This window comes from Sebastes fasciatus, chromosome 12 (assembly GCF_043250625.1).
Source record: "Sebastes fasciatus isolate fSebFas1 chromosome 12, fSebFas1.pri, whole genome shotgun sequence".
In the NCBI taxonomy this organism is placed as follows: Eukaryota; Metazoa; Chordata; class Actinopteri; order Perciformes; family Sebastidae; genus Sebastes; species Sebastes fasciatus.
In genome coordinates, this window is record NC_133806.1 from 23,292,889 (window position 1) to 23,317,092 (window position 24,204).

Below are 24,204 nucleotides of genomic sequence, written 5' to 3' on the forward strand. Positions count from 1 at the left end.
AACGGTGTCCTAAAATATGAATAATTTAAAGACCAAAGACTAATGAACAGCTCCACTATTTGCCTGATTTAAGGTAAAATGTATAATCTTAAATAGTAATAATAAAGCATAAGCCCACCGGGCCTGTGATTAAAAAACACATTGTATGGCCACAAGCTGCATGTCAGTGCACTAAGAAGTAATTAAATCACATTCAGTGACAAATATGTGTGTGCCAATTAGAACAACATTAAAAACAAAAACAAACAAGGCATAAATATTACCACAGGTGGATATTTTCCAATTCCAAACTGGTCCCTCGAATGTGATTGGATGCAAAGGTGCTTGGATCTCCTTTAAAACATGACTCCGATAGTGAATAATAACAGTTGATTAAGTGGTCAATGTTTAAATATTACATCGTTTAACACCGGAACAGTAGGAGTTTCAGACAGACTGAGGTTATGCTGTGAAAATGGTTGGAATGAATAAAATTGTAGCAGTGTAAGACAGAAAGGGAAGTAGTATGACCTTGCCTTTAGAATACCCAACAAAGCCACCTTACTGAATGTGCTTTCAATGGCCACACATTGTAAATTCCCCCCCTTACTGCCATTACACCACTGACTGAAAAGGAAAGTAAAAACATGACGGGTGACATAACATCACCCAATGCATTTTTGGTCCACGTTGTGTAATTTCAATAATAAAAAAAGACACTTGAATTTGCCAACCTGAAATAAATCTGAAGTCAATGTGAATGAGGAATGCCTGGGCAGAAGAGTACTGATGTCGTAAGACATAAAAGACATGCACATAACCCAGTGAGCGCCAAAAATGATGACATCATACAAGTTAAATTTTTCATTTTTGTCACTGAACCCTGAGCTAAATCAAATATATCACTGTATATGTAACAGGCTCATAGCAATTATGACCGTCAACTCATAGAGGCCAGAGTTCACCTCGAATGTGGCTACTGTAGCTCACCAATTGTCACCGGTAGCCTCAGGCCTCCCCTTCTTTAGATAAATAATCCTGCTCAAAATAACATGAGCCCATGCAATTCTGCACTTTCAGTTAAAAAGGCAGCTACCATTAAAGAGAGGAAACAGATACAAGTTACAAATAAAAGAGAATCCAACAATGATCTCACTAAAAACTTCACTTTTCCAGGGCTTTTTCTTGCTTCCCTCATGTTGAAAACATGCACAGTTAGCACTATGTTGGAGGGAAAAGGAAAAAAGAAAATTAACATTTGCCCCCAGGAATTTGGATAAGTGCTTGCCCTTCAAGTATTCAAGCATTGTATCGGAAACCGCCATTGTTTGGCAAGTTGACGATCTTTGCAAGAAAAAAAATAAAATAAAAGGAATTTATAACAAAATAAAACTGTTACCCGGCTGAAAATAACCTCAGAAATTGCATGGACACAATACTAATAAAAAAGGGTAAGGTAAACTTTTTCATTTTTGTAGTTGTGGTTACTGAAATGTAGTCCCTTACTGTTCAAACAAGTTTCTAACAAACAACTACCCTCCACCCCTCCCCCCACACACAACACCATCTCACCAGGAGAGGTGTCATTTTTAAACCCTTTTAGTTGTGTTTTTTGAAAAGTCCATCTATTGTGCCGTCGTGGTCTTTGGGGCTGAAGTCGGGGCAGATACCGTTAGCTGTTTTGGTGGTGGCAGTGCCTTGCAGGTTCCGGAGAGTCAGGCCGGGCTTCGTTTGGTGACCGTGGCAGGGGCCGCTGTGGAGGCCTGCGTTTTCTGTGTACAGGTAGTCCTCAGCAAAGTCTGGGTGCTGCTCCATAAAGCATCTGAACTTATCTGTGGAAAGACCACAGGAGGGCGCCAGAGACAAAGACAACATGAGACAAAAGGCCTAAAAAAAATGACCAGAGTGTTAAAACTGAAGAGGCCTGGTTGTTGAATCTACTGCTCCTCATGAGAGGGAAAAAGAAAAGCCAGGAAAAAAAGACTACTGCTTTGATGTCCATGCAAATATCAAAAAAAATATTTAGGTCAATCACTGACCAGAGATGGTTTATTCTATTCGGCCTCTTACCAAACGTGATCTTCCCTGTGTCTTTGGGATCGATGGCGGTAAACAGACGTGACACGCTGAGGTGGGTCACCCCTAAAGCTGTCTTCAGAATAACTGCCAACTCCATCTCTGTGATGGCCCCGTCCTCCTCTGCCTCAAACATCTGGAAAAGATACAACGGGGGAGAAATGCAGGTGTCATCTCTTTGACTCCCCTCTGACAGGGTTGTCAGATTAGGAGCCAGTGAAATAGTTCTGTAAGTGGGTTCCCTTTTTCTGAAATAATTGATGGTATTCTAAATAAGACATTTGTATGGGTTTCATGAGCCCATACAAGGTCACAGAGGTTGCTCAACTTTCAGAACAATGAAAACCAATTCAAGTGAAAACATGACGATGACTCAGAATTTGGTTTCCATGCAGTCACACCAACAGATTGGTTGCAATGATAACCCACAAGTGCACTTCTCGTCTGTTAAGAAATGCAGATCTGAGCAAGAACATGGGGGTGGGGGGGGGAACAAAACGTGTAAACATGTGTCAGTAAGCTAGAACTATTTAATTACTCTGTTATGCAAAACACAAGACAACCTACAGTGAGTGGCATTTTAAGGGGAGCAAATGTCACGCTGATCCTAAACAAGCGCAGAGAACTCTATTCTGCCTGGTGGTTAGATAAGCGTAGAGCTTGAAACAGAACATACCTTGAAGGCCAATTTCATCGTTTCCAGAGTTTTGGCAGGTCTGCACACGACAGATAAGGCTATCACGTATTCTCTGATATCCATGCAGTTATCTTCACGCTGGGAAAAAGGAGAAGAAAAAACAACGAAAGATGAAGACAGAGGATGTGAGCGAGGCTACTTATTTATTTATTTCACAGAAGTAGCTGCGGGTGATTGTTGTTTTGGTCATGAACACATTGCTGCAATAAAACCTGTATTATTTGTTTGAGTAGTATACTGCAAATGTATCCCCGAATGAAGAGCAAGGTGCGGTGATTAGTTTCCAGAAAGCATCTGGTATTGAATCCAGCCTCTAGTCTTAACTGTGTTTTTTAATAGAAGCACTTTGTCAACTGACTGGCTCACTACATTCATATCACATCTCTAAGTTATATATTGTAACTACATTGTTGTATTGCATTTCTATATTTGCAGTGAATGCAAGTGTGACATAATGCGAGTCATAATGAAGTAAGAGACACAATGCGAGTTATTTGGTAGTGGGGTCACTGAGGAAGACAGTAGAGCTATCATGGTAGTGAATGAAAAAAAGCGTTTCTTTTACCTCATCAAAAAGAGAGAACATGTCTCGCAGCATCTCTGAAACTGGCACGTCGAGGAACTGAGCAAAGTCATCCAAGTCCAGCTTCTGACCTTCCAGCTTCCTGGCTCTGTTCCCATAATCCTGCAGAACCTTCTCCGTGTTCCGGGGTTTCTGCCTGAGACAGCGAGGGGGAATGAACTGTATGTTAATTATTAACTTGGCCATAGTGCGAACAAGGAAATGGAGAAGAAGCCACAATCAAAAGAGAAAAAAACAGTCAAAACGATACAGTCAGTACAACAGGGGACACTGTTTCTGTGTCATTTTTTTAAGACTATACCATGGAGTTGTATGAATTCCACTGAACATTTTTTAAACTGTAGTCTCTTGGGCTGCATTTCAAGGTTTCAAGTTTATTTGTCACATGCATTTAAAAGTACAGTGTACAGTGAAATGCAATGAAATGCATTTTACCCTGGCTCTCTCTCAGCCCTTAAAATCTATAAATAGTACAGTTGATAAATACTACAATAAATAAGACAATACCTGAGAATAAAATTATAAAACAACCTAAAACATCCATAAAACAATCCACAGCTCTGCATTCATTTAGTGCTACTGTTCAGTAGTCTGACCGCCTGAGGGTAAAAACTGTCTCTGAGGCGAGAGGTCCGCGCTCTAATGCTCTGTAGGCGCTTCCCTGAAGGGAGATGAGAGAGAAGTGTATATGCTGCATGACTTGTGTCCTGCATGATACAAAGTGCTTTCTTCCTGCAGCGAGTGGTGTAAATGTCCTGCAACTGTGGTAACGGGGATCCAATAATTTTAGATGCTTTAGATGCATTTTGTTGAACTGTTTGAGGTATTTTGTCCACACCATTTCCTATCCCTCCCCCCTGCACCATCAGTGGTCCTTATCACTGCCAACTGTTGGACTGGGGAGGGAGTAGACAGTCATGTGCCTCCACCAACACACATATTGCTGCCAGGTGCTTCTTTTCACCTGCCAGAGAGGAGTTTCACCAGGAAACCGAAACCATGTGTGGCGATGACACTATCCCCCCCTCTAGATACCATATTGTGCAGGCACCTGACCAACCAGTGGAAGTCAATAGCGCCAAGCGACAAGGACACAAACCACAAACTGCCTTCACCACCTGTGCACACGACCAGTTGCGTCTGCTGGAATCCACTGCCAGATATTGAATCCGGGGTCCCTGTGGTGCTTGGTGAGTATTCTGCCCCTGTCTCACCCCCCTTGCCCCTCACTTGGTTCTCTTTGATGGGAGCGTTGCATTGGAAGGTTTGAGTTACTCACCCCAGTCTCCTGACGAGCTTGGCAAACTCCAGCAGGCAGGTGTCGACTGGCAGCCTGAGCTGGCCTTCTGCCATGGCCAGCTGGCAGTCTTCAAATGAATAGTCTGTGATGGGTACCCCCAGGGCTCTGAGCATGGCACACAGGAGACAATGACGGGACATCAGTGTGTTGCAAATCAATACAAACTTCGCTGAAGGCTCGTGAAGGTCAATGTAGTAGCCAATATGACTACTTTGATGTTGAGAACAACGTGTGTAGTTTTTTTGTTTGTTGTCCATCTGTAGAACGTACATTTCCCATCCCTTGCTGCTTCAAGTAGTGAAGCACAGAGTGTGGGAGTGAACGGTAACACAGGTAGTAAGTATAGCCTCTGCAACCTGAGCACTGCATAACATGGTTTACATGTACAGCGATGTTGGGTGGTACAGAATGTGAATACCGGTTCAGGTGTTATACTCAATGCAGGATGACATTTGTGATCTTTCACATGATTAATGCTCATGCATTAAATCATGAAACAGTAAATCATTTGTATCTCCCTTTAAAACCTAGTCACCCCTTTCAGGCCAAAGCCATAGAGTGATGGAGCGCTGTGTCTAACTGCTCGAGACAAGACAAAATAAAAGTAATGTATGTTGTTGTTTGTTGTCTATAAGTGAGCTGTTGAGAGTTATTACTGGATACCTCATTCATTTTGGTTCCACTTTGCTTTTTGCACATTCAAAGGATGAACTGCCACAAATCATGTGAACACTGAACTCACTTGGCCAAGATACGTCTCACGTTGGTAGCAAAGAGAGCAGGGTTCTTTTTCTCCTCCTCTGAGGGTGTGTAGATGGGAAGGAACTGCAGAGAAAGAGAGAGATGGAAATTATTAATTAGCCAAATCTCAAACATGACAAGATATTCTATTATTGTATGGACATTAAATTATATTTACAAAAAAACATACATTTCATTTATTTAGGACAAATGAAAAAAAACATGTATTTCCCTGCATGAAATAAAAAAAAATGCATAAAACACAGAAAGGAGAACAAATTTGTAGTGTCTGTGCTGTTGCATGATGAAATCAATGATGGCTTTCTGTCACATAGCATTCATTCAATAATTTGGAATGCTGCAAGCGCAGCGATCATCATGAATCAATATGGCTTGATCTACAGGGACATTAAGACATGCAGTATGGAGAGACAATTTCACGCTTACCTCGACCACAAACTCGTTGTGCAACTGGCAGAGTGTCAGCCACAAGATTTCAAACCTGGATGATAACAGGACATCATCATCAACAACAACAACAAACAAATACAGACACATTTCCATGTCCATGTCAATGGGGCAAATGATTTAACACTGAGAATACACAGTACAGTCCATTTTAAAGGCACCACTTCACTTTTTTCAGAAATTTCAATTATGTTTTGCCATCATACAATAAATCATAGGGACGACAAGAGAATACTTTTTTCTGCCAATTTAGATTCAGGTTTTGCATAATTCACCCTTCGCTAAGCTCCACTGCTACTCCATCAAGCTGTCACTAGCTGCACTCCCTGAAGAAACATTATCAAATTTTTGGAAAAATTAAAAAGAGAGAAGCAGACAGAAAGGTCTACAACAGCTATTCTCAACCAGTGGGCCGGGGCCCACTGATGGGCCTCGGAGAGCCACCCAGTGGGCCGCGAAGGTGCTGCCTAATGTTTAGATTAACCGCTATTCTGTATTTCAGAGGTTATAGCGGGCTCACTTTTAAAGCTAGAGTGAAGATACTGGCATCATATGAAACTAGAAAAACCTAATGAATCCATTGTTACCAACCATGTCATACTAGCTTGTCGGAAAGGAGGCTAAATAACGCTCCAAAATTACGCTAAATTTTGGTGAGGAAAAACTGCCATGGCCATTTTCAATGGGGTCCCTTGACCTCTAACCTCAAGATACAGTATGTGAATGAAAAAAGTTCTATGGGTACCCACGAGTCTCCCCTTTACAGATATATATGTCACAGATGAGGTGACACAAAATTTATCATTTTTGAAACCAGTAAAAGTGTGTGGTGAGGAAATATGACCCTGAATACTTGGAATCATAATGGCAGGCAGTGATGGGTGAGGGTAAGCTGAATATCTATGTGGGTCATTACACCTGACAGTGGCATAACACATTTACAGGCCAGTTTGTTATTTATTTGGGAAGGTGGTCCTCGGAAATGTTTTAACAATCGGAAGTGGGCCTCGAGTTACAAAAGGTTGAGAACCCCTGGTCTACAATATGCGTTTGTTAGGAGGATGCCAAACTGATTCAGCAGTGAATACATGTTAAAAAAAATAAAGATAGAAGCTAAAGCCTACAGATCATAAGTGAACCACCACATAACCGATCAAGACAGAAGACAATGAAATTAAGGAACAACATTGTTCCTGTAAAGATCCGGGTAGGTCTTTTATTCACTGTTGCAATCATTGTAAAGAAAAAGCATCACGTGTATACATTCAGTATACCTTCAGTAGCTTGTGTAGCATTGTGTTAACACTAGTTAATGATGTGCTAACGTACTCTGCTAATGTAAATTCCACAGGTTTTTACATCGAAACGTAACGTTTTATGTGTCTAAACTCAATCCAGGTATGAATATAAATGTGGTATTACTCTTAAAATCACTTTGACATGTTTGGGAGGAAATGTCACTTCTACTACTACTCTATATGCACACTGTATGTTAGAGTCTGTGTGTGTCTTTTAGAGATTTAGTCAAACAATGTATAGCTCTGCTCTGCTGAGCTGGGAAGACAGCCAATTGCATTCAAAGACCCACCATAATGATGAGGACATAGTATTCTGAGGAAGCTACAGAGACCGATAACAAGGGCAGTCTCTTTCCTGCAGCCATAACTAATCTGCTTCCAGTCTATTTGAGACCTCATTGCTGAGATTCTAGTTCAGACCACAATGTTCGTTTCCAAAATAGTAGCCGGCACTTGAATTGTAGAATGTAATTAATGTCAACCTTGTGTGTAATCCATTCATATAATCATAGAATCATAAAAAAGAAGATATCCCTACAGTTAATTTCCTTGAGAAGAACAGAGACAGACACTATCAATAAGCACTACAAAAAGCTTTTTTATTTTTTCATTCATATTCTATTTGTATTCAGTAGTCAGTAGTTCTAGTCATTTAATCTAAATACAATATAATAATAATATCATATCTATATATAATTTTGGTGATAATTGTTGTCTGGAAGATCACAAAACAGCATTACTACATAATATTAAGTTTCAGCATTTCTGTATTGAACTTGAGCTTACTTTATTTATTTATTTATGAAAAATGTTGCTGTTACTTAAAAAACCACCAAAAAAAACCCCCACTGATGCAGATACATGTTCTACTGTATTTTAACAGCAACAGGTAGAAACTGAAGCACACCATATATGAAATGAAGAAATTGTGTACTTACGCTCCAGGCCCTTGCCACGTCCATGTGATTGAGTCCTGTAAAAAGTACATGACACAAAGACATTACTAGATAGTTTGAAATAAAACTTATTATAATATTTCCAGAATGCATTGTTTTCAATCAATTGTTAACTTCCTTCCTGCAGCTGTTCTTGCACTAAATAGGAGGCTAAAGCTTACATGCTTATTTTCACACCAAAAACCAGATAATTGTGTAATCAGGTTAAGGCAGGACGTCAGTTCCCATGCACTTACTCAAAATACAGTGGTTTAAATGTAGTTTGCATAACAACATTCCACAGCCACCTACTATAAAAAAAAAATGTATGCATATTTGTTTAGGATATTTAAATTTGAGATTATTTTAAATACAAATGTGGACATTTAAACTCTCAGCTCTGGGTTGACATGGCTAAGTGCTAAGGTCTCCTAAACAGAAATGTACTTGTGTTAACCGGGTTAGAAAACCTGCTTTCCTGTTTACATGGACATTTCTGAAATCAGGTTACTGCAAAAAGTGGGGAGTTACTGGAGTTAAGAAAGTTCATGTAAACACAGTGACTTAGCAAATGGTTGTTTTTATACTTAAGACATGTGTCAACCATGTGATTTCAATAACCTAACCACAGTTTAAGGACTGGCACCACTCATGTTTTGCAACATTGTGATTTTTATGCAACAGGCCTCAAATATTGCATAAACATCAAAGCACTACTTCCTTCAGTAAGAGACTGCTGGATTTAGAAGATCATCAAACAATCCCTTCTCTCACTGTCCTCTGTTGGTTTTTCCACAGCCTCGCTAACAACAAGCCTGAGCAATGCCTTGGACTTGCCTTCTGAGTCATATCATGATTAGCCAGATTCCCAGTGAGGCTATCAGAAAGTGGCTCTGCACGCTTCACTGAATTCTTCTCATAACCCGACTCAAACAACTTCAACTAAATCAGCCTCTTTAGCCTGCCAGTAGCTGAATCGAGAGTCCGTCGTTCTACACGGAATGCCAGGCACAAATGAGTTTAGTTGACAAACTCAGCATCATCTGAGCATCCAGAACTTGGAACAGGACAAATTGCTTTCTCAGTAAAAAGCTTTATTGATACTTATTGCCATGGGCTGTTTTGAAGCACAATGGGAAGTAAAGTTTGAATCATAAATTAAAAAATAAACAGATGTTAATGTTTCATAAATAAAACAAAACAATACAGTCACTCAAAACTGCTGCTGTGACCACATGAGTCCTATATGCACACGGCCAGTTGTATCTACATTAGGGCTGTCAAAGTTAACGTAATAGTAACGCGTCAGTTTTAAAGCTAGACTGAAGATACTGGTATCATTTGAAACCAGAAAACCCAAGGTATCCATTGGTTTTAAACATAGATTCAGACAATTTACTAATAGCCACTGTTTGTGTCCGCCAATTTCTTTAACTTTCCAAAACAGACAATCTGACATTTACACCCACATCACGCCGTGATTGGCCAGCTGTGCGAAGCGGAGAAAGGAGCCAGGGTTTGAACTTTCTTTCTCTCTAACCCTTTTTTCATTTGGTACACAACTATTTATGTCACATTTCATGTGAAAAAAAACTGAGTGCAACACTATGAATGCCTTCCAGGATGGACCGAGTCTGACAATGTGCACCGCTATCCTCATATTTAAACAACATCGCTGTCTAACCAGACCCTGAGGGCTTAAAAAAAATTGCACAATATGACCACGACACCAAGTGTTGACTGAAGGAGGATCTCACAGCACCTTATATTATTCTGCTGAGTTTGCTGATATTTCTGCATTACTCGGAACATTTTCTCCTTCGTGGATACTATATATAACCGAAATATCATTCTTCCCACCATGTGACCGGCAAGATCTTTACCTACCCACTGAGTGAGACTCTGGTGAGGTGCCAAGCGGGCTACAGGGCATGCATAGTATACATACAGACACACACACAATATGGCCCATGCAAATGCCTCACGGAACTAATACAGAGTGCTAGTATTTTAGTACTGCAGACCATTCATGTAATGTAATCTCCTAGCACTGCCACAATTGCATAACATGCACCTCTCATATGTAGATACAGTTGGGATACCTGGCTGATACGTACTCCTGGTACTCTTAAGTGTTTAGTTTGTATTATAGTCTATCTGCTAAATGAAAGAACAGGCTATAGAAGGGGTTGTTGATGGGAATCAGTGAGCAAATGTTGGGCTACTGATTATTCTTGAGGGAAACCTGTGTGACACCAATCATGTTTGCAATTTATCACACAGTTTAGCTGCAAAAAAGGAGACACAATCTACCCCCTATCTGTTTGATATTAAGTTTCAATATCAAACAGATATCATTTAATTGATTGCGTAAAAATAAATTGTGACTGAGATTTCCTACAAATAACCGTGCCATTAAGCGTGTGTTACTAATGTAACCATAACCAATCTTACCAGCTTATTAGGGTAACGAATCACCACAGGCTGCACTGGTACAGCTGGAATGAATGCCCCTGCAAGAGTAAAAAAATATTTATTTTAATTTGATTTATCTGCATTAACAATAAATTGGGTTAAGAACAAGAGCACACAAATCAGAATATTAATAACATGTTTGAAAAAGTGCACACAATGAAATTTTACTGTCAAAAACACCAGTGAAACCAATGCAGAAATGTAAATCCACTCATTTGGTTATTCAAACATCTGCCAAATAAAGCCCATCAGCCATAGATACAGCCAATTGCCCAACCCTAGACCTATTTGTTATTCGTCTATCTAATCACAAATGTTCTTATTACAGAAAATCAGTCACAAGGCAAATGTCAGGTTCAACTTTCACATCATAATTCCAACCTTGGGAATGCCAGCAATGACTTTAGTTCCTCGACGATTAAGACCACACATCACACTTAAAGCTAAATTGGACAATAATTCAATAGGTGATTTAATTTAAATGAGTGCTCACTAGGTTGAGTATGACATATTGTGTGCATGTTATAGCAAGCTAGCAGTGTGACTTCAAAAGGAAGAGAATGAGAGGAAAGCTGAATAAGAAGAAAAATGGTGAGGGGGAGAGCTTTACCTGGCTTAAAGGTGATTAGGCAAGATCTATTGGTGCATGTTCCCTCGGGAAAAATCATTATCTGGGGGGAAAGAAGGGATGGTTACAAAAATCAGTTACCATTTCCTAAACAGAATGGTACAAAGAATAACTATGTGTACTGTATTCGCTTGCATCGTATTGCAAGTTGCTATAAGTCAGATGCTCAGTATGTATGGCCCCCATACCTCAGGAAATCATAGTTAAAAATGGATAATTGCTTGATATTGTCCTCCGTTTGGCATAGATGTTATAAAACAATCCAAATAAAGTCCATTAATGTTAAAATCAGGTTCTGTTACGTGTATGCGTGGTCCACAACCACATACACAAGAGTGCACCAGAGTTTCCATCTGTTTACCTGAGGCCATTCCCCTCCAGAGTGGGCTCTGCGTTTGATCTCCTCCACAGTCTTCTTCCTGGAGTCCTGGTCGGACCGTGATACAAACACTGGCCTGATGTACTTAATCAAAGCTGGAAGCAAGAAAGCAGAAACAGAGAACAGAAAATGCAAATGAATACAGAAACTGTTATTCTTTTTTTAATTTCTTTAGACAGCTACGCAACTAAAGCTTCTCTGCATTATCTGTATCTGCTGCATTTGTTGGTTTAGTGGAGGGAGAGGGGTAAACTCTGACTTCTGCTTCTAACTGGAATTTGCAAAATCTGAGCCATTTTCACTTAACCTGGTAATACAGGCCATGTCTGTATTGCCAAAAACAGTAAATTATTTTGAAATTAACATTATGATCATCAGATCATGACTTTAAAACAATCTGATTCAGTAGCATAAACACTTCACTGTACCGGCTAAGAAAAGCCAGCCAGAGAAGAGAGCATAGCTCGTCTTTACAGACTTTTAAAAAAGTCTCTCTGGTCTCCTGCACAGAGTTGAGTCTCGCACACAACACACGCTTGTTTGAGGGGGAGAAGAAGGGTCGTCATGGGTTAGCCGCGGCCGGCAAGACGTCACCGCAACCTGCTTGGAGGCAGGTCGGGTGCACTTTGGCCAGACTCCGGAGATGGTCTCGGGCACCGCGCGACACAGCTCGGTGCGCTAAAACTGGCAATGGAGATGCAAATCAGCGCGGCGTGGTTTAACTCGTCGCTGCCATAAGTGCCAATGGAAAAGCCCTATTATATAGATGATGTAACTTCTCTACCTAACACAGGAGCATGTGTTCCTCAATGCTGGTTCCATAAGTCTGAATGAGTCTAACATGTTGATCACAAATGCACGAAAGGTCGGGATTCCCTCTCTGATTACGGGCTAGAAACATCATAGTTCTAGTTACAATGTTGACAATCCAGTCAGTGTTTGGGCGGCCGATGGGGTTTTAAGAAATAATTTAAGGTTCAAGAAATCCAAGTGACACAGCAAAACGTAAACGATAGCAGCGGTGGAGTCTGGCACTGCTGGGCTGGGCTGGTGATGATCAGTTATTAAGAATTTAAAACTGAAATTCATAAATATATACACATATTCTAATGCGAAAATGGCCGAGCATCAACAGACTAATTCTACATTGATTGATATGAGCTAAATGTGCTCATGTATTGTGGGGCTGGGCGATAACTCAAAGTCATCTTTTAGAAACTTTCAGTGGAACTTTTTACACACATCAATATCATGATTGATACTGACCCATTACAAAAATGTGATTTATATTGTAATATTAATTAAAAGTTACCACCAAGCCAAACTGTATTTGCCTCAAAAGTTTAACAAAAACAACAAAAGCACCATTGCAACAAACCTGATTTCTAAGTGACACACAACAGCCCACTCACCACTATACAACTTCTATTTTTCTGAAGAGCAATGTGACAGCCTAACAAAAATGTTCTCACGGGAGTGACACCATGTCAATTTCACTTCCTTTCCACAGCCACTTAATTGTGTTAGAGCAAGACAACCTTCTTGAAAGGTCGGACAGAGTAATGCAATGAACACAACGTGAGTGCACTATGAGAGGACAACTCAACTAAAATATATCTGCAAAGTGTACAATTTTGCAGGGCAAAGACTGAGGATGTCTCCTGCATTTGAGACCTGGTCAACACAGCTGAACTACTGAGGAAAAATGTACAAGGAAATGAAAGAGGAACTGTGATCTGACAAAGACTGGGTTCAATATTCTAGGTTAAACTTGCAGAGGCTTTTTTTGAGATGATGGAAGCATTTTCCTGTACATCCCATCTTTATCAATACACAGAAAAGCCCTGAGACACAGAGTCAAACAGAGAGAGAGAGAAACACAACAAGTTAAGGAGAGTGGGAACAACATAAAATGAAGAAAGAAGAGAGTTAGGCTATGAAGAAATTGATTCCAACTGTGAGCTGTCTGCCGACAGGAAGGGATTAGGGCTCTAGCTGGTACCCTGAGAGACACTCTACACACGTCACTGTGGCTGATCAGGTCTTAATGCTTATTCTGGATTCCACTTGCTTGGCCAGGCACTGGTGCCTGGTTCCTACTGAGAGGCCAGCATGACTAATCAAACTAAAAATGAGCAGACACACAGGTGGATAACCTTTTAACCAAAAATAATACTATAAATGAATCCTGAAAATGTAAGATCTATAGTATGTCCATGTATCCATATGCTACTGAGGTTTCTTCAAAAAACATCATGTTGACAATGATGACCTATGGGTAAAAGTGTCCAAATATGGTCTCAATCCTGCAACACAAGCAAGATAAGGCTGCAGTAACTTGGCAAGCTTCACTCAGCCTGGAGGTAACAAAGAGGCCAATTACTGCCTTGTTGGCAGAGCAGGAGGAGGAGAAAGGGAGGTTAAAATAACACACACCTAGGCCTTTCACTGCATGTCCTGCTGCTGCCAGGGGTATACGAACAAATGCTTAAACTGGCAACTAGACAGGTAACTGAACTCGTGGGCTAGTTAATAGGATCTGCTGTTACACTACTGTGTGTACTGACTGCAACGGAACAAGGCCTGCTTGACCTCTGCATGTGAACCGACAATAAGTCCAGGTAGCTATCTGAATGATCCTGCTGCTTGGCGGGATCCATCACCGGCAGTGGTGATATGATAAAGTCACAATAAAGTCTTCCTTTAACAATTTAATGGCAACAACGGAAGTGGATGATTTCATTTGAGATACCATTTTCTCTAACATTATTAGAGCTGCAACAATTAATTGATTAGTTGTCAACTATTAAATTAATCACCAACTATTTTGATAATGGACTAGTCGGTTTGAGTAATTTTTTAAGAGAAAAAAAAAGTAAAAATTGTCCGATTCCAGCTTCTTAAACGTGCATTTTTTCTGGTTTCTTTATTGCTCTATGACAGTAAAGTGAATATCTTTGAGTTCTGGACAATACAAAACATTGAGGACGTCATCTTGGACTTTGTGAAACAATGATTGACATTTTTTCACAATTTTCTGACATTTTATAGACCAAATTACTAATCAATTAATCGAGAAAAAAGTCAACAGATTAATCAACTATGAAAATAATAATTTGTTGCAGCACTAAACATGATTAATTGATTGGTAGGAACTGAGTCAGAGATGCAGGTTGAAACAAAACATACAGAGACTGTGAGGTTCAGGTAGGATTTCAGTCCCCATGGAGCCCTGGTTCAGGTTCAAAATTGAGGCTCGTGAGCCAGCTTACAATTCTGTCAATAATGTAAAATAAAAGAATTCCTTGGCTATTATGTCTGATAGACTAACTTTTAATCTTTAGATCCATGGCATTAAGTATTTTCAGTTAATACTGAGATATTTTCCTTCCCCAGTCTGAGTGTGATCACTCAACCAGAGAAGTGCATTTGATTTCTGCTTCCTCAAGTCATGGATGGTTTTTATGACTTTAGCAACGTCATTAGGACCGTGTAACAAAACCGCAGAAGGTTGAAAAGTCATAATCATTTACAAAATGAACTTGCTGAGTCAGAGTTGACAAGTCAGTGTTCATATTTTTGGAAATATCATCTGCTTCCTCTTCATCAAGGCATGTGTATTTTCCGTGTGTTTACACATTTGAACATTAGCCAAGCTGTAGTTGGCTTCAACTCTTGCAAAGAATTTCTGCAATGTAGATTGGGCAATCCCCTCTGTTTACTGATACAGCAGCAACAAATCACAGAAACTGGTGTGACCTGCCCTTTACAAAGTGGTACATCACAACATAAGGGGAATACTGTATATACTTAACCTTCCCTGGATCCCATAATAAGTGGCTGAACAAGTTTGGGTAATAACTGTGCCTATGCATAGAGAGATTCTGTACTTCAGTCAAATAGATTATGTGATGCTGTCATGAAGAATCAGATCACTTCTTTTCAGACTGGAGTCCTTAGATCGCCTGTTCGCCCCGCTCACAATATAGGTCATAGTCATAGATAGTTGTATGCGTTTGTTACTTACTGCCCCAGACAGGTATGTCCTTGCTCTCGGCCTTCATGACAATTGAGGCCATTGTCATCGTGACTGGGATGGCGTCGAAGTAAGAGGAGTGGGGTGCCAGGGTGAGGATGGGTGCTTCTGCAGGCAATGCCCTTCGCCCTTTCACAGTCATCCAATGGAAACCACCCGCAAACCACATGGCCCGCATGATGCTCTTCAGAATTATGTCCACCAGTCTGGAAACAAGATCGTGCATGTGTGAGGGTCACTCTAAAACTGCAGATGGGGGGTAAAATCTCCAACACCAGATAGTATAATAGATGCATATGCCCAATGACATGACATAGTTGAAATAGAAGATTAATGCTGGGTAGTTTTGGAGTAAACTTGTGGTATCAAATAAATGGGGTCAGTGAGTCGTGACAAGAGTTAAAAAAAGACATCATTATCAGTGAGGAATAACACTGTTAACATCATGTGAGGCACTTTTTCCACTGCATATATAGAATTAGTGTAGTTGACTCTGTTCTGCCTCTACCCAACTGGACGCTCCTCTTTCTTCGTGGTCAACTTAAGTCACATGCTAAACTGTCATCACTTTAGACCAGTCGACATCCTGGCCAGGACTTTGGATTTGCTAAGAATGCCATTAAGTAGCTGGCATTGGCACTAAAATAGACCTGATAATAGACACTTTGATATGAAAGTTTTAAAAGATCCAAGGGGGAGTGATAACTTAAAAATGTGCAAAGAAAAAAAAATAATTTCACTCAGTGACGTTGAAGAGTAGTTCGGCATGCTCTTTGTCCAACAGGACATAATTTTGTAAATGTATTAAACTAGTCTTACTCTTATCCCTATCTTGGTTGGTACCCACCTGTGTCTTCTCTGCATTCCACTATCTTATCTTTTTTCCTCCCTACTTGACCTTGACTCAGTCTAAAAAAAACAAAATAAACAAATCTTCTTTCTCGACCTCTCTCACCAACCCACCCATACATTTAAATTACAAGCATCATCCATACCCAAGTCTCCTATATGAATATGACATTACTCAAACTGAATGTTCATTAACCTTTCAGGTTGTATTTTTAGTATTTAAGAAGAGGAGACCTGTAGCTGCTGTAGGAGTTTGTTGGACAGACTATTACACAATCAGGCAGTACGGAGGACAAGACTGAGACATAGGGTCAAACTGAACTATCAAGAATTATTCAGAATAAAATGAGATAGGTAACATCATATGATGATTTCTTTTAACCTAAAACTCATGTCAGACATTTCATGTGCCTTGTCACAGTTGCATTCATACAATCGCAGGTGTAAAGGACTACTAGAAAAGAGATAGTTACAATTAATGTATCAATTAACTAAATCGATAGGTGGCCCATTGCATACAAAATAAAAAAATGTTTTAATTCACCATCAAACAGACAGACACACACACAAGTGCAAAACAAAGCACTCACCTCCTACAGAGGCACTGGGGTTCGACGGTGGTCTCCGAGCGCCCTACTGACGCCAGGAAGGCAAAAGGCCAAGCCAGCAGCATCATGAATGCAGCCATGAGTAGACGGATGGGGAACAGTGTGACTGTCATTAATGCAATCTGGAAGAGATCGAGGAAAAGAGAAAAGGAAAAGCGTTAAAGAAATATGTCCAACAGTACACATTCTACCGTCACAGTCTCAGTTTGACTTACATCGGCTTCACAATGAATGCCTTTTAATGTGAAGTCTTAACCGTGAAAGCCAAAAATCACCAAATTTACCAAAAGTTTACTCTAAAAACAGACTGACATTACGCAAGAACATAACTGATTTTATTACATCTTTGAGAAAGCACAATAAAAGGAAAGCCCATCAAAAAACAATGATGGCGTCATCTTATGAGAAGCAATTAACTATTAGCATCTGGTGTAAAGAAAAAAAAATGCATATGTAGTTTAACTTCCAGCATGTAATGAAGCTGAGAAAGAGGCTTTCTTTTTCCCCTTATGTGCCGCCGGTCCTACACAGTACAGAGAGCAGCGGGCCTGCAGCATGGCCTGTACTAGACGATTTAAAATCGGACGGGGGTGTCTGCTCTCCGGTCACAATATGGCTCTTATTCATATGTATATATCCTAATCATGTAAATGCTACATTTGTTCAAGCATGTGTTCTTCATTCTTGAATGCTCTAACAAAAGGAGCCTTGCATTGTCTGGGTCAAATGGTGACTGTTTACTATACAGCTTTTTATGACTGCCTGAGAGCAGCGGTTATCTTCTGTCAATATTTGTCTTGATCGCAACCTCAACGGGGCAGCGTGAAGCATATCTACACTATCTAATCTGAGGAGAGTTCTTGTCTGACAGTATGGTCCATTTAAATCAATCAATTTAAAGCCTGCTTGTTAAACTACTGACAATAAGCAGTAAACACATTTTGGACACTAATTGGAGTTTTCTTCTTATAGTAACACTTTTTTTTATAGATGTGGTTTGTTGGGTTTTGGGTGAGGAAGTTGCAACGTGACATTACATACTACTCCTGCCACTGTTATCGCAGTGACACACCACGCTATATTCTCTCTCTTTTCATAGTCCTCTAAACTGTTTACTTTCCCCCCCAAGATCCCTCCACAGATACTTAAATTAATTATACATGACTACCACACAGTTTTCTTTTTTTATACAAATGTGAAGTACACAGTTTTGCACAAGAAAGAACAAACAACTGAGTAAGTACTTTTTTTCCTTATAATAAAAAGGGGTCTTGCCAGGAATGCAGTGAGAGAGCCACTGTATAATGCATTTGTTAAAAGATTTATTCAGACCCAAAGCATGAGAATGCATGAATGTCACTTGGAATTAAAATAAAAGCAATGCTACAAAAGCAGAGAGGCTTTTTTTAGGAGTTGGAGTGAATTCCAGCATTGCATTATAAGGCATCTTAAATCCATGCAATAAGGCTCGTCACAGCCTTAAAAGTGAACGCGGAAACAAAATAAACATTTATCTGGACCGCTGCAACTTGGGAATTGTATTGTAGTAGGGCCTAAATTGTAGCAATACTGTAAATGTACAAAATGAACTTGGGCTTCTTGGTATCAGAATCACAGGCTAGTCTAAAACTGCAGAACTCTACTCCATGTTGACAGTGTAGCCATTTCTAGGTATTACTAACAAGATGTAAACCAGTCAACCAGTCAATCGTGAACCAGATGTTACCAGTCCGTTGTTATTATCTCTGCACTGATGAAGAAGATCCTGCCAGGTCGAAACCAGTCTGCATCTTTAACCATCAATGTGCAACCAAAGGTCAGGGAAGTAGATACAAGCATCCGTTTCAGTTTCACACTCAAGGTGCATCCTTTAATTCTGAACGCATTGTCAAACCAAAACGACTTGCTTTTTCGAAGCCATCATGTAGCTGATAGTTATTTATCCTAATTTTTTTCTTTTTACTACGTGATCAGATCTATAGGTCTAAATGTTTTTACGATGACAAACACACAACCATGGCCACAATCCGTGCCTTCTATCACGTTGTATTGTCTTTTCTTGACTAGAGCCACACTGAAACAGGAAGTTGTGCTAAATAAAGCAGAGAAAAAAACCTCTAACAGATAAAAAGATTGAACTGTAACCTTTTTTATTGGCAGTAGAGACGTGTGTATGAGCTTCCTGTTTTCAAAATTCAGATGCAGTTTCACACTTACTAAAAGCTAAACACCTTCTCAGACTGTGTTTAAGGTCAAGGAGAATATGCAGCACAGTCTTTAGTTTCTCAAACTCATTGATACGGTTGTACTGTGTGGGGCATATAAACAAAATGAACACTTAATAATAATCATTAGTGAAATCTGTAATATTTTACGGTGTCTTTGCATAAAGTGATCATACTTTGCGGGGCTGGAGCTCAAAAGACTGTTAGCTGGAACTCAGGCCAAAAATAGCAGTGTCAAAAAAAACAAAGGGTCTGTGTTGGTGTGGACGTTTTGCTTCAGGTACCGGGGAGAAGATGAAAAATAGTAATACTTCCATGAGTTTGAAAGGCTTATAAGATGAAAAACAAATCAAAATAGAAATAGTAGAGACCAATGGAGTGCTCCAGGGATGACGTATTTTTGTAGGCCAACCAAATCCAATGGGATTGTTCCATTGGGTTTTGGAATACTGCAGGAAATAAGCTCTGTGGCAAACACACGTTTATGATATTTACACGTTTTGTTCAGCAAGATAATCGCCACAAATGAACACCACTTTTATGGTTTTTGAAGTGTAAATGCAATCGCCGGAAGTAAAAAGCTAACGTTAAGCTATAAATGAACTACACCACGGTCCCATGAGCTCGAGTATACGCAACAAGGCAGTAAAGACGGACGAGTTGGCGTGATGATGTTTAGTAGTCTCATTTAGCCACTTGTTAGCAATTGCCTTTTTTTAAGACACATAAAGGCTTCAAAATCCAAGAGTGGGGTATTTATTGATGTATTTTATATTGTAGAACAAAACAAAACAAAATCTCTTCAGCTTTGTGTTAACCAAAGACCTTATTTCAGGCATCTAACTAAAAACCCATTGACTTCCAGACGGGGTGACCAGAAGTACTAAAATGTTAACTAATTTCCTGGTTTTAGGACTCATTCCTGTAAGACTCTATTTAGGCTTTGCTTTAACTACACCCTCAGGTCTCAATGACAAGCAATGCTGTGTTATTGACACTATACTGAGAGTTATTGAACCTTTTTCAACCTAAACTTCTGTCTGAAGAATATGTATGATGTGAGGAACACATCATTTGCCCGTTTCGGATGCCAATACACAGACATACTGATCTATAGATAGTGTGGGAAATAAGCTATTGACTCATTACTGCTTTGGCAGGATCAAAACAGATTTAGGTCTTTGTGGGGTTCCCCAATAAAAATCACACAAGGAATGTAAATTAGGCTTGTCTAACCTAAACTGGTAATTGAATCAACTTTAACATTAGCAGCTTGCCCTCTGACACATTACCGACTTCTAGGCTTTATGGCTAGATTAGGGCTGGAATGTTTGCTGATACACCTAAAATCTGAAACAAAAAACACTGCACTGTGTTCTCACATTAGGTCCATACTAATCAACTCTGTAGATCAATTCATTAGCTCATCAAGGTGCAAAACTGCAAGAGCATCTTTATATGGATTGAAAGGTCAGGCTACTGAAATACAGTACAGCCTACTAATGAGAATCTGCAAGTTGCTCCAAGATTTGGGTCAACTGACAAATGTGCGCCTATTAGGAGGACATATCCACGTTACTACTATGCCCCCTTTTCTTGACAGCAACACTCTGTCACAAAAAAGAAGTAAAAGTCACAGATTAGCAAAGAAATCTCCAGCTCCTCTCAATTGTAGGGTCTACTGCACAGACTCCTGCACTGTGAACAACAATACCAATTGGGCTCGTTACAAATAGGATGGTATTTAATTTAAGCCCATAGGCTAAGCTTTATGTAGTCGTATGTAGCTTTATGGTCGAACACCAAGCATGCCGTCATGGCATGGGTTAATCCAACACAACTCATCTGTTCCTAGTATAATCTGTAATCCCTCATAGTGGCCAATATGGGAGATTTTACAAATTTAATATAGCCAGAACAGATTTGCTTGTTTGCTTGCTTGTATTATCCATCTGGCCAATAATTGCAACACAAACAAAACAAAACCTTCCATGCATAGGTTTCATTACAGTAATTGTAACACTGGTGAAACAATCCTCATCTCATGCCAATCAGTGACAGTCTGTCTCTTAGCACTGTCATTTTACAATAGAACAGAAGCACATACAACCAATTGCTTTTCTCTTTGAACCCATAAAAGGACTCTGTGGGTTCATCTGTCTGTCAACTGGTAGATTGTATCTTCCTCGTGTTGCTGCGGATGCGAAAGCGAGACACACCAGCTCAACATGCTGAAAACCGTTATCCTCAGTTACATCAGAACAACTAGGAAACTCATTTCCATCATGTCATGGCCCACTTTTACTTCAGCACATAGGCCTAGTGTTTACAAGAATCATCTTTAATGTAAAGTTACAACATGTGCATGCGTAAAAGAAAAAGAAAAAGCTCTGTTGCCAAGAACATGACTTATTAAATTCCACTGTAGGGGAGAATGAAGGAGTTGTGTGTAATATGTGTCCATTTATTCATGGCAAAGTTATCAAAATCAAACATCATTTTGCAATTGTGACTATAACTTGCCCTTATAAATCACAAAGTGTGGTTAACAAGCTTTCACAGGGCATATTTTGCAATTTGTCTAAATAAATGTAATATGTGTATTGCTCCACTGATAACTTCCTTGATTTTATTTCCTTATATGAAAAAACAGAAAACCTTCCTTTGTTTATTCCCTTGGCTTTGATCCACTTGACATTCTACCTTTTTCCCCTTCAGTCTCTGTCAAATGAGCCAGAAGGAAAGAAAGGGGTGTGAGCCTCCCTAGGTCACTTGTAACAAGATACTCGCTCATGCCTGCTATGCCAGAGTAACGCCATTCATAAAACTGAAGCTGAACTCTGTTACTGAAAATATCCCACAGCTGTGTCCCAATTCCACGATGTTTACAAATACTTTACAGTATACCATATTGTGCAGACTTAGTACAGTACATGTAGGCTATGTATTTGTTTATCTTAGAGCTATGGATGACCAACAATGCACTCATCTCAAACTATTTTAGAATACATGCTTCAATTTTTAATTTTACTTGTTAGTATTTTTACTTTTCTCTGGTGTGAATTGAATGAACTACGTACTCAAACATCACAAGACATTGACGCAGCTTCTTAAGCCCATGGACACAAATAAAAAAAGAAAATCCTCCCAAACCTCATCTGAATCTCTATGTTGCTGAAATGTATGTGACATTGAACCAGAATCTATTAATCGATGCACTGATTAAGGCTAACACATGGTTCAGGGTTGACGTAAACACACACACACACCATATTCAGAGAGTTCATATGAGATGAACTACACAGATCCCACATGTCCCTCCAAATATATAAGCAGCACCAGTTTCAAAGAGCAAGATAATCTAATGCTCACAAGAATACATGGTGGGTGGAGGTTTCTATGCATAATGCAAACAAATGTTTGCACAAAAAATACAATTTTAACTGTTAAGTACAATTCCAATCTGGTAATAAGTTTTTGTCTTGTTATGACTCTACAGGCAGCATCTCAAGCATACATTGTAATAGTTTTTGAAGCAGTGAAGCTCTAAAATATAAAACCAGTGTATGCAAGCCTGAAGTATAGCCTGCAAGTTAACACCTTTTTGCAGAGAAGCCTGGAAGCTCTAAATCTGATTATCAGCACCAATGAGGGATAACTGGGCTGCATATCTGCTCCATGCTGCAAAATGAAAAAATTGAATCATGCAACTGATGGCAGAAACTAAAATATTTAAGTTATAACGTTAAATTTGGGAAAAATTAATAATTTTCCCATCCCATTCTGCCACCATCCACACACGTGTTGTTGCTGATTGAATGAGACAAACCAACAAAGCTATGGAGGAATTAAAGGGAACCTGTGTATACAATAAATGGCACATTAGTAAAAAACACCAAATCGTGGTATAAAAGATACCACACACACAATACTCTCTGATGTTTCTGATAGGTGATCACAGTTAAAAAGAGCAACAAGCTATAGGCCCATCCTGTACAGGCGGCCATGCTCCAATAGCTTTATTTTTCTAAGTGGATTGTTAGCAGATTCCTGAGAGGTGAGAAGAGGTGTTTGATTTCCATCTTTCATATATCCTATTGTTGAAATAGCCTAGTTGCTGCAGCTAAACGTCAATTTTTAAAGAAAAAAAAACACCCTCAGCCTTTTCCCAGCATCATTAAAGCAGCAAAGCAACAACAACACAGGATGGAGAGAGAAAGCAACATGTATGTTGCTGCTCCTGCTAGCACTGCTAACACTAGCTCAGCTGACTCTACATGCAAGTTAAATGATGGTGACAGCCTCTCCACTGTGCTGCAAACTACTACAGCAACATGTTAACACAGCTGCACAAGAGAAATGTGTTTAATTAGCATGCAAAATATATCTAATCTCACCTTTGCTTTCTCCAGAGGGCTGAATCTCAAGACGTGCACAAAAGGGTTTCTGAACGGAGGAGCTTGGTCCATCTTCTTCCCGTCTCCTTCCATCGCACAGTGTCTGTTACTAGGTAACCTCATTCTTTAACAAGAGGCTGCAGATATATTCACAAATATCCCAAACAGATAAAAAGGTAAAGACTCCTCTTCTCACGCAGAAACGCAGTTCCCCTTTATCAGCGCCTTTGCACGGTGGGCTAATTGAGGTGGCAGTGGTTTATTATTACCGTTATCTTCTTTTCCCGGACAGCATGGAGGGATAATGGTTAGCTCAAGGATTAGCTGGGGATATTTGCCGATATATTTGTGCCCTACAGTGCGCAGGACGCCTTCCTTCCCTCCACCACACCGTGTTGTTCCTCCTCCAGCAGCAGCCCGCTAGCTCTGGATGCTAAAGGGAGCCACGATTCCGCTCTCCTGACAGGGCGCATGCGCAGCAACATCCTCATCCATATATATCAGTGTGTCCTGGAAACCTGTGATGATGC

General features: G+C 39.8%; 1 protein-coding gene across 1 annotated transcript; it reads right to left on the reverse strand.

Moving 5' to 3' along the window:
- Positions 1 to 245: 245 nt before the first annotated feature.
- LOC141779409 (lysophosphatidylcholine acyltransferase 1) lies at positions 246 to 24,140 on the reverse strand. Its single transcript, XM_074654220.1, has 14 exons — positions 23,675 to 24,140; positions 17,035 to 17,174; positions 15,587 to 15,801; positions 11,542 to 11,654; positions 11,163 to 11,223; positions 10,532 to 10,590; positions 8,081 to 8,115; positions 5,824 to 5,878; positions 5,378 to 5,460; positions 4,615 to 4,740; positions 3,318 to 3,471; positions 2,732 to 2,830; positions 2,050 to 2,191; positions 246 to 1,811 (listed from the first exon to the last, which is right to left on the reverse strand). The coding sequence occupies exons 1-14, from the start codon at positions 23,795 to 23,797 to the stop codon at positions 1,579 to 1,581; spliced, it is 1,638 nt and encodes a 545-aa protein (XP_074510321.1). The 5' UTR covers positions 23,798 to 24,140; the 3' UTR covers positions 246 to 1,578.
- Positions 24,141 to 24,204: the final 64 nt, after the last annotated feature.

Bases quoted from the DNA above. Each gene is read 5' to 3' on its own strand.
- LOC141779409 (XM_074654220.1), bottom strand. From the start codon at position 23,797: ATGAGGTTACCTAGTAACAGACACTGTGCGATGGAAGGAGACGGGAAG. The intron at 11,655-15,586 runs GTAAGTAACAAA...TCTTGCTTCCAG, and splicing joins GGACATACCTGTCTGGGGCA to CTTTGATTAAGTACATCAGG. The intron at 8,116-10,531 runs GTAAGATTGGTT...TACTTTTTACAG, and splicing joins TTCGTTACCCTAATAAGCTG to GACTCAATCACATGGACGTG.